This window comes from Paroedura picta, chromosome 12, assembly GCF_049243985.1.
Source record: "Paroedura picta isolate Pp20150507F chromosome 12, Ppicta_v3.0, whole genome shotgun sequence".
NCBI classification, from domain to species: domain Eukaryota; kingdom Metazoa; phylum Chordata; class Lepidosauria; order Squamata; family Gekkonidae; genus Paroedura; species Paroedura picta.
The window spans coordinates 27,640,170-27,654,708 of record NC_135380.1 but is presented as its reverse complement, the minus strand read 5'-3'; the positions used below and the strand labels follow the sequence as shown (position 1 = coordinate 27,654,708).

The 14,539-nt window shown below is 46.8% G+C and overlaps 1 protein-coding gene across 9 annotated transcripts in view; it reads right to left on the bottom strand.

The window, feature by feature from the left end:
- TET3 (tet methylcytosine dioxygenase 3) overlaps positions 1-14,539 on the bottom strand; it is a 93,479-nt gene that overhangs the window by 31,896 nt on the left and 47,044 nt on the right. For all 9 annotated transcript variants that reach the window (XM_077305467.1, XM_077305468.1, XM_077305470.1 and 6 more), the window contains one exon: positions 4,239-6,921. In XM_077305467.1, coding sequence (XP_077161582.1) covers positions 4,239-6,921 — 2,683 coding nt within the window. The remainder of the gene's footprint in view (positions 1-4,238; positions 6,922-14,539) is intronic.

The window sequence follows — 14,539 nt, the reverse complement described above, 5'->3', positions numbered from 1 at the left end:
TGACGGTTGAGGACTGATTAGGTTTTCTTCTAGGAAAGGCATTAACTATGAAGAAAAGAGAAGAAATCCTCTTGAAAATAACACAAGGAGACCTGGGAACCATATATTGTTTCATTAGACTGCAGTAACTCTTCTTCTCCCCCCATGTTCAATTCCTCTCAATGTCTTCAAGACTCAGGATCTGTGGATTGCAATAACTTCAGAGATACCCTCTTTGAAATACCTTTACTTGCTGTTCCTTTTATTTTTACTTATTATATATGTTTGTAAAGATAAAGGTATCCCCTGTGCAAGCACCGGGTCATGTCTGACCCTTGGGGTGATGCCCTCTAGCATTTTCTTGGCAGACTCAATACGGGGTGGTTTGCCAGTGCCTTCCCCAGTCATTACCGTTTACCCCCCAGCAAGCTGGATACTCATTTTACCGACCTCGGAAGGATGGAAGGCTGAGTCAACCTTGAGCCGGCTGCTGGGATTGAACTCCCAGCCTCATGGGCAGAGCTTTCAGACTGCATGTCTGCTGCCTTACCACTCTGCACCACAAGAGGCTCTTTACCATTTGTAGTGGTGTTTAATTTTTATCAAATATATTCTAATTTAATCTAATATTTTCCTGTGCTAATACTGTGAGATTATTCTGCAGAAAGTAATGAGATGCTCCACGTAATTGTTTTTACTTATGTATTTAAGTTAAGTATGCCAGTAAAAGAAGAATTTCCCTTAACCACTTCAGACTCAGGGCTTTTGTTAGAGAAATTATACCGCTGAACCCCATCCTACCTGTTGTATTACAATATCTTTACCATTATCTTGAAACACATCATAGTTAGCAATTATCTCTGGGGAAGGTCCTAAAAAGGCAAAGAAAAAACTTATGTATTAAACCATGCCTTTTGAGGGTATATATAACATGACACTAGCAAGACCTTACTAGTCATATTGAAAGCCAAGAGTTTGGAGAGATTGAGGAACTATCTTAACCAAGGTTGGCACAATGCAGCCATTACCCACCATTAGTACAAACTCTGTTTTAACAATCCACTTCAATCATTCCATACCTGGGCTGATTCTGCACTTGTGGATCGTGCTGAATTCAGATCGATTTGAATTCAAATCTTCCTCTATTTCCCCCTCCCCTGAATTGAAATAGAAAGTGTTCTGCACTTGATTGGGGAAGCTCAGAGTGGGGGGGGGAGCCAAGCATAGCAGGAGTCTCTTTCTTTTCTTGAATGGGTGTATGTAGGTGTGGGGGTGGGGGTGGGGGTGGGGGGGTGATAGAGAGGATTGGAGACAGCAAAGGAGGGGGGAATAAATCGAAGAGGCAAATCCCTGCTGAGAGAAGTTAGGGCTTCTGGAGTGCAGTCACTTAAAGACAAGCCTTGCAACTGGAAATCAGGAAGTCTTTGAACTGAAAACCTGGCCAACCAGGGAAGACTGCTTTGCTATGAGGCATGGAGAAGGAAGAATTCACAAAAAGCAGAAATCTACACACTTACTGATGCAGATCTTTCAAATATCAAGGCTTATATCCATTTCTGGATATCACAGGGGAAAGGTAGGATCACTCCAGATCAATCATGCATGTTGCAGAGGGAAAATTTAAAGCACCCCAAATCAAAATGGAAATCAAATTCAATGTAGATGGGAGGGATTTATTTGAGCTTAGAGAAGGTAGAAAGCCCTGTGTAGACTATTGACTGGCAGTCAGTCTGAAACCATGATGTACCAGCATTCAGATAAAATACTAACCCATAATAAAGGGTAAACTATCAATAAGCATTATGTCTGCACTGGGCCAGTTGGTGGGCTCAGCCTTCAAACCTTCACCTTCAAAATGAACTGCACACGGTGGAGGCAACAGCCATTTCTATTGGATCTGATCAATCTCTCCACACTTGTGGCTGGTGGAGCAGAAATCTGGGGGGGGGGAGTCTGAGAACTTGCCCCATACAGCACCTGCCACATTGCTTGTGCTATAGAAACTTGAAACAATGGCAGCGGCGTTCTCCAGGTTGGAAGCAGCCGACTCTAAATTAACTTGGCACGTTCTCTGCCCAAACAGAAGGGACTGGGCTTTGGCTGCTGCATTTCCCTCTTCTCTCTCCCAACTCTAATTTTTATTCCAGACACATCTCTGTGGCTCGGTGTCAAGAGAAAGAGAAAGCAAGCCTCAGCTGGACAGCTGCCATTCAGACAAAGATCAATAATGGACATGCAGTATCCTCAGATTTTATTACAGCAGCTGATGGTAGCGGTACCAGCCAAAACCCCTAGTTTTAGCTCTTCTCTGGCTGCCTTCCCTCTTCAGACTTTACAATTTTTTCCTGCATCGCAAAGACATGAGTCCGTTGTACAGTCTAAAGAGAAGGGCATTCCCAGCCCCTTCCCTTGCAGCCCTAAACCTAGAAGCCCAATCAATAGGTGAAGGGGGGGGACAGTCAGAGCTGCCAACTCCAAACCCGAAGAGACTGCCTGTGCATTTCAGAAGGTTGCTTGGCAGGGAAAAGAATCAAGCTCCCCCAACAGTCATGGGGATCCAAAGAGGCAGCTGCTAAAACTTCTCCCAGCTATGCTAGCCTCAAAGGCACTGGGCACACTTTTCAAAAGAAGCGTAGCCTCATGACTTGAGGTTGTGGCCTTAGGCTCAGAAGTGGTCTGGGGCTGTGTGCACTCAAGTTTCCAAGGCCTCTTTAGGCAAAGAAAGGGAAAGTGAGTCATACAATCGGTAACCAGTAAGAAGCCTCTGGATTGGCTGAGCTTGGGAAGTCTTGCCTTTATACCTTTACCTAGTCAACACAGAAAGAGATGTCTCCTGTCCACAGTGTTTCAGATTCCAGCCCAAGCTTCCCCTCTAGCAGGAGTCCCTATTCCAAGAACACATAGCAAGGACCAAGGGCTGGAAAACCTACTGCACCCCAATAGCCAAGGTCCCAGTGCAGCCACAATCCACATACCAGGGTCAGCTTACAAGAAGACTCAAGACCCAGATGATAACTGGCAAATTTATTCCTACACACACATGTTAAATGAAACTTCTTAGGTCTTGCATAAGTGGTGTAGCGGTTAGGAGTGGCAGCTTCTAATCTGGCAAGCTGGGTTTGATTCCTGCTCCTCCACATGCTGCCAGCTGGGTGACCTTGGGCTCGTCACAGCACTGATAGTGCTGTTCTCTTAGAGCAATCCTGTCAGAGCTCTCTCAGCCTCATCTTCCTACAGGGTGTCTGTTGTTGGGAGAGGAAGGGAAGGCGATTGTAAACCCCTTTGAGACTCCTTGTGAAAAGTAGGGTGTAAAAACCAACTCTTCTTCTTAAAAACTAGAATCCTATTCTTTTGGAGCATGTGGAGCTTAACAGACATGAAAGCAGCAGCCATTAACATGACTGGAGTCTCCACATGCCTGATTGGTCCTGTCCTTCCCCAAATACACAGCCTCTTTCACATCCCCTGCCAGCTTGGTGTAGTGGTTAGTAGTGCGGACTTCTAATCTGACGAGCCGGGTTTGATTCCCCGCTTCCCCACATGCAGCCAGCTGGGTGACCTTGGGCTGGCCACAGCACTGATAAAGCTGTTCTGACTGAGCAGTGATATCAGGGCTCTCTCAGCCTCACCCACCTCACAGGGTGTCTGTTGTGGGGAGAGGAAAGGAAGGTGATTGTAAGCCACTTTGAGACTCCTTTGGGTAGAGAAAAGCGGCATATAACAACCAACTCTTCTGCTGCTGCTGCTGTTGCTGCCTTGTTTAACTGGAGATGTCAGAAACCAGTCTTGGGACCTTCTGCATGCAAAGCAGAGGCTCTAAAACTGAGCATGTCTCCTTCCTTACACAGGAGAAGCAAACCCACTCTCCTCTCCCAGCACGGTAACCCCGCACCTGAAACTGGAATGCCTCAGGCAGGTCATCCTGCCAGGAATGTTGTCCCTGCACCCCTGACACAGCACAAAGGAACAAGCACTTTGCTTGCAAGACAGACAAAAGGACTTCTTCATAAAGAACATCTCCAACGTACGGAACTCACAACCACATGACAGACAGCTGTGTGCAGAGATTAGAGAAATTCTAACAGGGAGGTTTCATCAGGTTAGCACAGAGGTTAGCAACAATGACAATTAGTAATGTCTTCATGCTTTGCTGTGAGCTTCCCAGAAGCTACTGGCTAATGGTGGGTATAGAACGATGGACTAGAAAGCACGCACAGACACACACACACCGACACCCAAGAGGTTCTCACATGACTCACCCACACAGTCACAAGTTGGGAACTCGGCCTGCGCTCTCTTGGCTGGTGTGTCCAGCAAACTTTTGGTTGGTGTGTCCAAGTACTTCAAGGGAGATTCCAAAAATCCACTGAGAGTAGGTGTGAGTGGCACTTTATCCTTGGTTGGGGTCCCTTCCATGGAAGCAGTGTCTGTATTTTGGTTTTCATCAGAGTAAAAGCACGTGGTGGATACCACCGTAATAGCACCAGAAGATTCAATTTTTATCTGCTTGGGAGACCGAGCAGCAAAAGGGTTTTCAAAAGGCTGCTCACCACCCTGCAAGAGGGAGAACATTTTGTGACCCGCATTGGGAGTGCCCATCAAAGGCGGTGTGCAATCATTAGCAGCCGAAGGTTGGAGAGCTGAATCCAAGCCCCCAGGAGGCTCTGGAGAGCGGCTCAGAGAAGACAAGGGATGTGGGGGAGAAGGGGGATGGGCTGGCAAAGACCCATCAGGGAGCAGAACTGGAGCTGGAAGCTCGGAATTCTGCAAGCTGAAATTTTCTCCAAATTCGGCCTCAAACTGTTTGATCAGTTCCTCCAGCTTGTCATCCACCGTGACCGGATTGTGGGCAAACAGAGGATGATCTGCCGAGTTTATTGGCCGGTGGAAAGCTTCCTCGTGCCCATTGCTGCAAGCACCTGTGGAAGAGCACGGGGCAACGCCTGGCAAAGGAGAGCTGAGGGAGTTAGAACTACATGCAGCATTCTCTGAGTAGTAGCAGTGGCTCTCCTCCTGGCTGGGATGGCACATTTCCTGAGAGTTGGGAGCTGGACTTCTGTTTTCAAGTAGCTTCTGCAATGGAGACAGCTCCCCGGGGCTGGATGTAAACGGAGCAGGGAACAAAAGCTTGGTCGGGGTCGCAGAGAGCAGCTGCTCGGTTTGCATCTCTTTGCTTAGGCGCTCTGGAGTGGCAGCTGAGCGGAACCCTTCCAAGCTGATCTGTCTCACCGGCAGGAAGAGGGGCAGAGAGTCCTTCTGCTTGGATTTTTTTATCTGGACCTGCTTACGGACTGGCTTGACCTGAGCACCTTTTTCTGCCGGGATCTTCTTCTTCCTCTCCTTGGGGGACTTCTCTGCTGATTTCTGAGGCTGGGCCTGTGACTTGGGAGCCCACCAGCTAGGCAGCTGCTCCTGGGGGCCTCCCTGAGGAAGGTTCTGTTCAAGGAAGAGGCTGCGCTTGTGGTGGAGGTGCTGCTGCAGAACCTTCTGGGTCTTCTTATGGAAGTTTGTCTCTTGCAGAAGTTGGGATAACTGCTGGCTGGAGCCAGCCGGCTTACGGTAGCCAGGGTTCTCTTCGTTCTGGCCTAGCTGCTCCTGCTTTGCCTTGACGACTTTCGCTTTGCCAGGCATCGCGTCAGGGCGCTTGAACACGGTTTTGATGCAGTTCCCGGCAGTGCCTAAAAGCTGCTCCAGTTCGGCCATGGGGTCACTCGCCAAGGAGGGCGGAGGTGGGTTGGAGTTCAGGCCCCAGAGGTTGCTTTTGAGCTTGCTTTCTTCACTCCACTGCTCAGGGAAGCCTGCTTTCTGCGGGGTGGAGGTGCAGTTGGGAAACAGACCCGAAGTGTCCAAGTGGCCATTGTTGCGATCAAGGCAATAGGGAGCCGTCTCCGGAGCAACCTTTGCGCCCTGCTGCCAGGAGGAGGAAGCCGAGGTGGGAGCCTGGAGCAGGCGGTGGCTGGAATACGCTTTCGAGGCCTGGCTCTGGTACAGCTCGGCATTGGACACAGATAGCACCGAATTAGGGAGGTGTGCCGGGAAGGTGGAAGGCTGCCCAAGCTGTTCCTTGGAGGTGAAAGCCCTGATGGGCAGTGGGCTCTGGGGAGGGGGCGGCGCCTCTTGGGCTGCCTCAGGAAGAACTGACGATAGCTGCGTAAGGGCCTCGATGGCGATGGCTGTCTGGAGACTGATGTTCTTCTCCTTTGCAATATTCAGTGCACTTTGGGAAAAAAGGAGGGCCTCTGACGGACACAGAGCCGGCTTCTCGTCTGCAGCACGCATCTGCTTTGGATTAGCACCATTGTCTAAGGAAGGTTCAGAAGCTTGGCTGAGATGCTGGGGGGCACAACTCTGGTCTTCTCCAGTGGCTGACTTGATCTTCTTCTCCAGCCATTCCAGGTAGTCCGGGCACTCGGGTCCATCGCAGTTGCAATTGGGCGGCTTCATGCCGTGTTTTGCCAGAGCGAGGGCGGCCTTCAGAGCATTCAGGTCTTCAACGCCAGGGTAGCTGTTGGAAGGAGGTGCAGCCAGACCATCTCCTGCTCCGCTTCGATTCATCTCGGCATTAAACTTCTCATACAGCTGCATGCTCAGTAAAGAAGGGGAAGCCGGAGGCACCATCCCATGCGAAGACATGGCTGCTTCCGCTGCCGCAGAGAAAGCCACCAGGTTCTGAGCATCCTCCAAGTTGGCATTGGTGGAATCGCCCTGGCTAAGGGCAGCTGGCATGCCCTCCCAGTTGGCTTTCTGCTCAGTGTGTGGGCTGCCCAGCCATGTCCCTGTTTCCATTATCATAGCCCTTCTTCCAGCCGCTTGCTCCCTTCCACCGTTGGCCAGGCCTGGCCCATCACCCTCATTCAGCCTTCTTTCTTCAACATGGTTAAATGGCCCTTCTTCCATTTGGCCTGTTTTGGGTCCATCAACTGAGCTGCCCTCCGAACCAGTCTGAAAAGAGAGAAGGAAAAGAGAAGGAAATGAGTTCCAAGGTGGTGGCTACGTACGTCTTGCAATAACTACAACAGACAAACAGCACTTTAAAGAGGAACAGAATCATTATGGCCCAAGCTTTTGTGAAGTGAGCATAGATTCCTTTACTTCTTGGTACCCTTCACCTCTCTTAGAAAGAGTGGCATTGATCAAAGCGGTTTGTTTTAGGAAGAAATGGTCCTGATATTCTATTCTAGAGGGTAGTTCTCCCACCCTGCTGCAGGCAACACAGTAATGAGTCCTGAGGACCTCTAAACACGAAGAAAGAAGATGTTGCTGAAATGGCCTGTCAAATTCCTGTTTGTAAACTCTTGGCAATGAACACCACGGGACTACTTTTGGCCACTACAGTGTCAGAGTTGATCTTGAGGCTTTGGACGGCATTATAATCTGTGCGGCTGAAATGTTGGGCACGGAAATTCCTGATATGCAAAATGGCAAAAGGATTTCTCCTCTCCCGATGACATTTAGATGCAGAACTTGCGTTGCCTACCCACCAATATTATCCTGAGCTCCCCTCAGCAGAAATCTCTCTCTCAAAATAGAGTCTAATAGCACCTTTAAGACCAACAAAAATTTATTCAGGGAGTGAATTTTCGAGTGCAGGCACTAGTATTGCTTTGTAAAAGTTACGTCTATTTGCGAACAGAACAAGATCTTGTTCATTTGTTATACTAATATTCTGACCAGACATTTCTGCTGAGAGAAGCAAAACAATAAAGCATCTCCTCAGGAAGAGTCAATGGATGTTGCATTCCCATCCACAAGAAGCTGCACCCATTTACGCTGATTGTGCCCCATTATATTCACTTCACCGGACTCTTGCGTAAAGATGGCATTATTTCTGTAACCTGCTCTTAGAGACGACACTCTTTCCGTTCCTTGGGCCATCTCTTTCACTTCATCCTGCTCTCCACCAAGCAGATACGCAGCCCGTAGTTGCAGTTATCAGGCAACTCTGTGATGCGAGGACTGCATGAATGAACTCTGATGTACTAAAAATAGCCAGTGCTCTGCAGGCACATAATAGTCCAGCGTTCCAAGCACTTTGCATATGTCTCCTCAACAATCCTTACAACAACTGATTAAGGTTGGCCTGAGCTATCCTCACACAGCAGATGGACTCTAATGGAAAATATGTTATCCAAAGTCATCTTACTGCATTAAGGGCAGAAGTGAGATGCGAACCAAGAACCTCAGACTTTTGCAGAGCTGGCTGTACCATGAAGGAGGCAGCTCTAGCAACAGAATATGGAGCATTATTAAAAAGCAAATCACTGCTAAGGGGGAGAGCCGTTTGGATTCTCTGCCTCAGGCATAAGTGCTTCTTAGGCTGCCTCTAGCTTTTTAGCACAATAAAATCAGAGTCCAGTAGCACTTTTAAGACCAACAAAGATTTATTCAAGGCGTAAGCTTTGTTGGTCTTAAAGGTGCTACTGGACTCTGATTTTATTGTGCTACTTCAGACCAACACGGCTACTCATTTGAATCTATCATTTTAAATACATCATCTCACACATTCCAAGCAGCTGAACAGAAACAAAACAGCAACCCTTGCCAAGGCTTACAGCTTCTAAATGTTATCCAGTCAGGGAACACCTGTAATGCTGTGGGGCATCCCTTGCCGCCCTGGCCCACCAAGACGCACTGCCACTCCTATAAGAAGCATTTGGGAATGCCAACAAGCCTCTTTGGGAAGAAGGCCAGGGAGACTCCCAGACAGCTGGTGGATCCCCTGACTGCCTTGGACGAACTACAAGAAGCTCCAGACCCATCTTATCTGCTTTCTCAACCTTGGCAAGAGCTCGCACAGAGACAGCGGGTTTGTGTAAGTCTATTCGCACAGAGGAGGAAGCCACTACTTCACAGCAAGCATGCACATAGTGCCAACCCCCCCCCCCCAACTTTCTCGCTGGAAATACTTCTTGGACTGTCCTAGTATGGGATGATTCAGTGGTGGCTTGATTTAATTGTCCTCTTTCCTAGATGGAAGATTCTCTCAGGTACACTGAGCTAGAGTTGTGTAATGTTTACAGTGTCAGACTAGGATTTAGGACAGGGGTAATCAACCTGTGGTCCTCCAGATGTCCATGGACTACAATTCCCATGAGCCCCTGCCAGCAATTGCTGGCAGGGACTCATGGGAATTGTAGTCCATGGACATCTGGAGGACCACAGGTTGACTACCCCCTGATCTAGGAGACCCAGGTATGGCTTCCCACTCTGTCACAACAGCTTGCTGGTTGACTTTGTGTCCGTCTCACATTCAGTCTTGCCTACCTCGCAGGGTTGTTGTGAGGATAAAATGGAGAAGGGAATGATATAAATTGCTTCGGTCACAATTGGGGAGAAAGACTGTGTATAAATTAAGTGAGCAAAATAAAATAAATTCAACTCACTCGACACTCCTAAGGAATTTCCCCATGAAGCCCCGCGTAACATTGTCCTTTCCTTTCTGCGGTGCAGCCTCATATGTATTTAGCACCAAATCAACAACCAGCAGTGCAGGAAACCACTGCCTGGATGCAGCCCAACAGTGCAGCTCTGAAGATCAGCCTATTTCCCCTCCTCCAAATTTTCCACAATAATGTGTACACAAAAAGAAGCTTCACACGACCTCTCCCAACTCTATTCCCTGAGGATTTATGACTAAAATAGGGGCCAAATTTAGCCCTTTTTTATTGGATTGACTGATATTTCCATTTATATGCTGCTTTTCTACTATAAACAGTCCCTGAAAGCAGCCTGAAAGACAACCAAAATGTATCCTAACACATTTAAAATTAGCAATTGTAACTGAATTCTTAAAGCTAATAAAAACAAAAACTAAAAGCAGGAACTGAGTTGAAAAGGCTTGACAGAATGGCCAGGTCACCACTAAAAGGTGTCTGTAAAGGAGGTTTAATAGATTTCTTAGGACAGAGTACCAAAATAAATGTGCTAGTTCTAAAGGTGCTAGAGAGCCAGTTTGGTGTAGTGGTTAGGAGTGCGGACTTCTAATCTGGCATGCCAGATTCGAATCTGCGCTCCCCCACGTGCAACCAGCTGGGTGACCTTGGGCTCGCCACGGCACTGATAAAACTGTTCTGACCGGGCAGTGATATCAGGGCTCTCTCAGCCTCACCCACTCCACAGGGTGTCTGTTGTGGGGAGAGGAATGGGAAGGCGACTGTAAGCCACGTTGAGACTCCTCTGGGTAGAGAAAAACGGCATATAAGAACCAACTCTCTTCTTCTTCCTTCTTCCTTCTTCCTTCTTGTGTTTGTCCCCTACTGTGCCACTGGAGACCTTTTTAAAGGTCTCTTATTAAAACTTAGTAATTGCTATGGAGATACCACCCAATAATGTTAAGACGATCTATTGCCACAATTTACTAGTTCCTCGGAATTTCCAGGTTTCATCAAAAGGCTTCTCTCTGTTGAACTTTTACAACAAAAGAACTAGAGAAGTCCCTTTTTAAAAAAAAATTCAGAGGGAACTAGATTTTGGCAATGGGTCATTACATAGGTTACTGCACTAGGCAAAAATAGCCATTGCTGATTTAAAGACATGTTCAAAAAGTCTTCCAGTGGAGCAGCAGGCAAAATGGCATTGATGTGAGCAGGACCTTCTAAACTTCATAGCTTCCTGTCCAGATGGTTTGTTAACACAAACTACATTGTTTCTGGAAAGATTGTATCAAACAAGGTTTGAGGAAGAACACAGCAAGGACAGAAAGCCCAGAAAGGGGATGTGCCAAAATAAATAAGCTGCACCTTAGCCATCAACAAATCCATTTGGATGCATCCTAAGGAAGTGTCAGTCAAAGACAATCTCACTGCAGACAGTGGTGTCTCTCATCAGACAGCTGGGGTGGCAAGAGGCATACAAAAGGAGAGACACTGGTGTTCCAAACCCAGGAGGTTTAGATGAACAGTGGAACAGAATCTAACTGGCCACTGAAGTCAGATAAATGTCCAAAAGAAACAACTAGTCCTGAAGCATGCCCAAGCAAGCTGTGAACCAAATTACTGGGTAGTATGACACAGTCCAGAACAGGCATATCCCCAATATTCCTGCCTAATCCTCATGTAGTCATCATTTCCCCATCATCCAGAGGGCTTTAAAAAATCAGTACTTGTAAGACTGCTTGGATCAAAATGATATAATGATCTTTTGCCATGATCTACTGATTCCCAGCTTTCAATTATTTTTAAAAGGATAAGTATAGAATCATAGAATCATAGAGTTGGAAGGGACCTCTTGGGTCATCTAGTCCAACCCCCTTCACTATGTAGGACACTCACATCCCAATTACTCATCTACTGTAACCTGCCACTCCCTTGAGCCTTCACAGAATCAGCCTCTCTGTCAGATGGCTATCTAGCCTCTGTTTAAAAATTTCCAAAGATGGAGAACCCACCACCTCCCGAGGAAGCCTGTTCCACTGAGAAACCGCTCTAACTGTCAGGAACTTCTTCCGGATGTTGAGATGGAATTTCTTTTGAATTAATTTCATCCCGTTCGTTCTGGTCCGTCACTCTGGGCAAGAGAGAACAATTCTGCTCCATCCTCCATATGGCAGCCTTTTAAATACTTGAAGATGGTTATCAGATCCCCTCTCAGTCGTCTCCTCTCTAGACTAAACAGACCAAGTTCCCCCAACCTTTCCTCATACATCTTGGTCTCCAAACCCCTCACCATCTTTGTTGCCTTCCTCTGCACACGTTCCAGTTTGTCAACATCCCTCTTCAACTGGGGTGCCCAAAACTGAATACAGTACTCCAAGTGAGGCCGAACCAGAGCAGAGTACAGTATTTTCATTTTAGAAAGTTATAGGGGAAATACATAGCCTTTACCTTTCCTATTATAACTCTACAAAGAAAAGGAACTTTGACCATTTACTTTGTAAAAAAGAAGACTAGCAGATCATGGCAGGAGATGGCTATAAATTTGAGATACTATACTGACTCAGCAGTTCCCATGTTTTCCTCCCCCCAAATCCCAAGAAAAGCCCACTAGTGTTCGGGAAGACGAAGTGATCACGGTAGTTGAAATATGCATTAATGCACCCCCTTCCCATCCACATGGTATTCAAAGGTGCTTTGTTGTGATCTTTCCCAAAAGACCAGATCAAACTAGGTTTGAGAAAGAACACAGCGAAGCAGGGAAAAACACAGAAGAAGGACAAATATGATGTGGATACTCCCAAAGACAGCGCTGTTGTAAGGAAGTTAAGAGGGAGCGAAACATCCATGTGGAAATAGCCATAGTTGCATATGATCTGAGAGGTGTATTTGAGCATCCCCTGAGATATTATGTGGGGAGCCATGTTTCAACTAAATGATGCAGGCTCACCAAAAGAACCTCTGCAAAAACTGCTGCCCTGAGTGATCAGACCAGGGGTAGTCAAACTGTGGCCCTCCAGATGTCCGTGGACTACAATTCCCATGAGCCCCTGCCAGCGAATGCTGGCAGGGGCTCATGGGAATTGTAGTCCATGGACATCTGGAGGACCACAGGTTGACTACCCCTGGACCAGACAGATGACTTGTACGGCCAGGCCAGATTTGCAAAGAAACAGGCCTCCCCAAAAGAAAAACCCCTGTGCAATTCCTGTTCTGGAATGCTAAATGCTACCTCGGTTAAGAGTTTGATTTTGGGGTCTTCCCTAGGACGGCCAGCAAAAAAGCCGTCTTGTGAGCATTCCTGCAGGGTGAGAGAATGCCAACTTCCTTCTATTAAATGCACACTGTACTCTAGTGTAAGCTACACAAGTAGTCTATTATCTCTACAAAAGACAGTGCCAAAAGACATCAGAAGGCCATTTCATCAGAAAAGGGGTTCTCTGGTGGGGCCCAGGAGAAACTCTGTCCTTGCCCAGGACTGCAACTGTAAAGGGTACACACGAGATGCAGCACTTTGTTTTCAAAAGCACATTTTTTAAGGAAACAGCCAAACCATTGTGTTTTTTTTCCTCCCCAAGTTCAAATTATGTCTGAGGAAAACTATCCAAGGTCGAAAAATGTTTCAAAGGCAAGGAGCTGGCATAAAAGCAGGAAACAAGGGCTGAAATATAGTGCAAAATGTCCTAGGCTCCTATGATAGTGCACCTTTATCCCATGACATCTTTATCCCATCCTTCCCTCAAGGAGCTCCAAGGTGGCATCCATTCTTCATTCCTCCTCTTTATCCTTAATTCAACCCTGTGAGGCTATGAACAAGGGAATACTAGACTAAGGTCACTCTGTAAGGTCCATGGCTGAGTGGGGATGAGAACTTGGGTCTCACCAGTCCTAGTCCAACATTCTAGCCACTTCACCACACCAACTAATGATGCTGACTTACCTTATAGGGTTGCTGTCGTATATCACTTTTTGATGTAGTCTTAGCTACCTAAAAACTTTCGGGTTATGGACATCGCAAAATGATGCATACTTTTTTGGGGAGGGGGAATTGTGCAACTTATTTCTAACAATGTCAGAAGGACCACAAAAGAGCGCTTGTACAATGTTACAGAAATAGCACATTGTGCAATAGATAGCATGAAGGAGATGTATCTCCCTACTGATAAATTATTGTGGAGGAAAGCAATGCATATTCACCCACATGTGCACATGCATGCACAGACACAAACACCACTCTTCCCCATGAATTTGACACTTGGTATAAAAAAGGCCTCTTGTGGCGCAGAGTGGTAAGCGGCAGAAATGCTGTCTGAAGCTGTCTGTCCATGAGGCTGGGAGTTTGATCCCAGCAGCCGGCTCAAGGTTGACTCAGCCTTCCATCCTTCCGAGGTCGGTAAAATGAGTACCTAGCTTGCTGGAGGATAAAATGGTAATGACTGGGGAAGGCACTGGCAAGGCCACCCCGTATTGAGTCTGCCATGAAAATGGTGGAGGACGTCACCCCAAGGGTCAGACATGCCTCAGTGCTTGCACAGGGGATACTTTTACCTTTACCTTATAAAGAAAGTAAGGCCTGTTATCTTGACCTTGTGGTGGGCTTTGGAAGCCATCTGGGGGCTTTGAAAGTCACTGGTGACCATAAATTCTGACATACCCTCAAAGACCCCTGCAAATATATTACTTGGTCCAGATCTTATCTATATTAGATGTTTTTAGTATGCCACACAGAAAGATCAGAAACTTCCCTAAAAGCTACCGAAACAGGCACCTTAAATTCTGAATCAAGGGCAAAGTGCACACAGGAACATTAATCTGCACACTGATCTAGGCACATATGGAGGAATCCATGTTGGGGAACCCCCTGTATACAGAGCAGGGGTTTCCCTGTTGAGCGTACAAAGGATTAGTGCCCAAAGCACAGAAGACAACACTTCTGGGCAGAGAAAGTTCTACATATGTAAAGAAGCCTAGGAGACCCTTTATATGTGGATTTTTGCAGAGGGTTTATGCTTATAAATGTTACAACTATATATGAAAAAAAATCTCAACACATGAAAATCAAAATTGTCCTTGGAAGGCCATGTTGAAAGAGAACAGAAGAGGAAGGGGGGAAAAGAGAGCATTTTAGCATTTATATTTATATTCAGCTTGTTTGTTAAAATTGCAACCTGGAAACTAAACCTGATAAT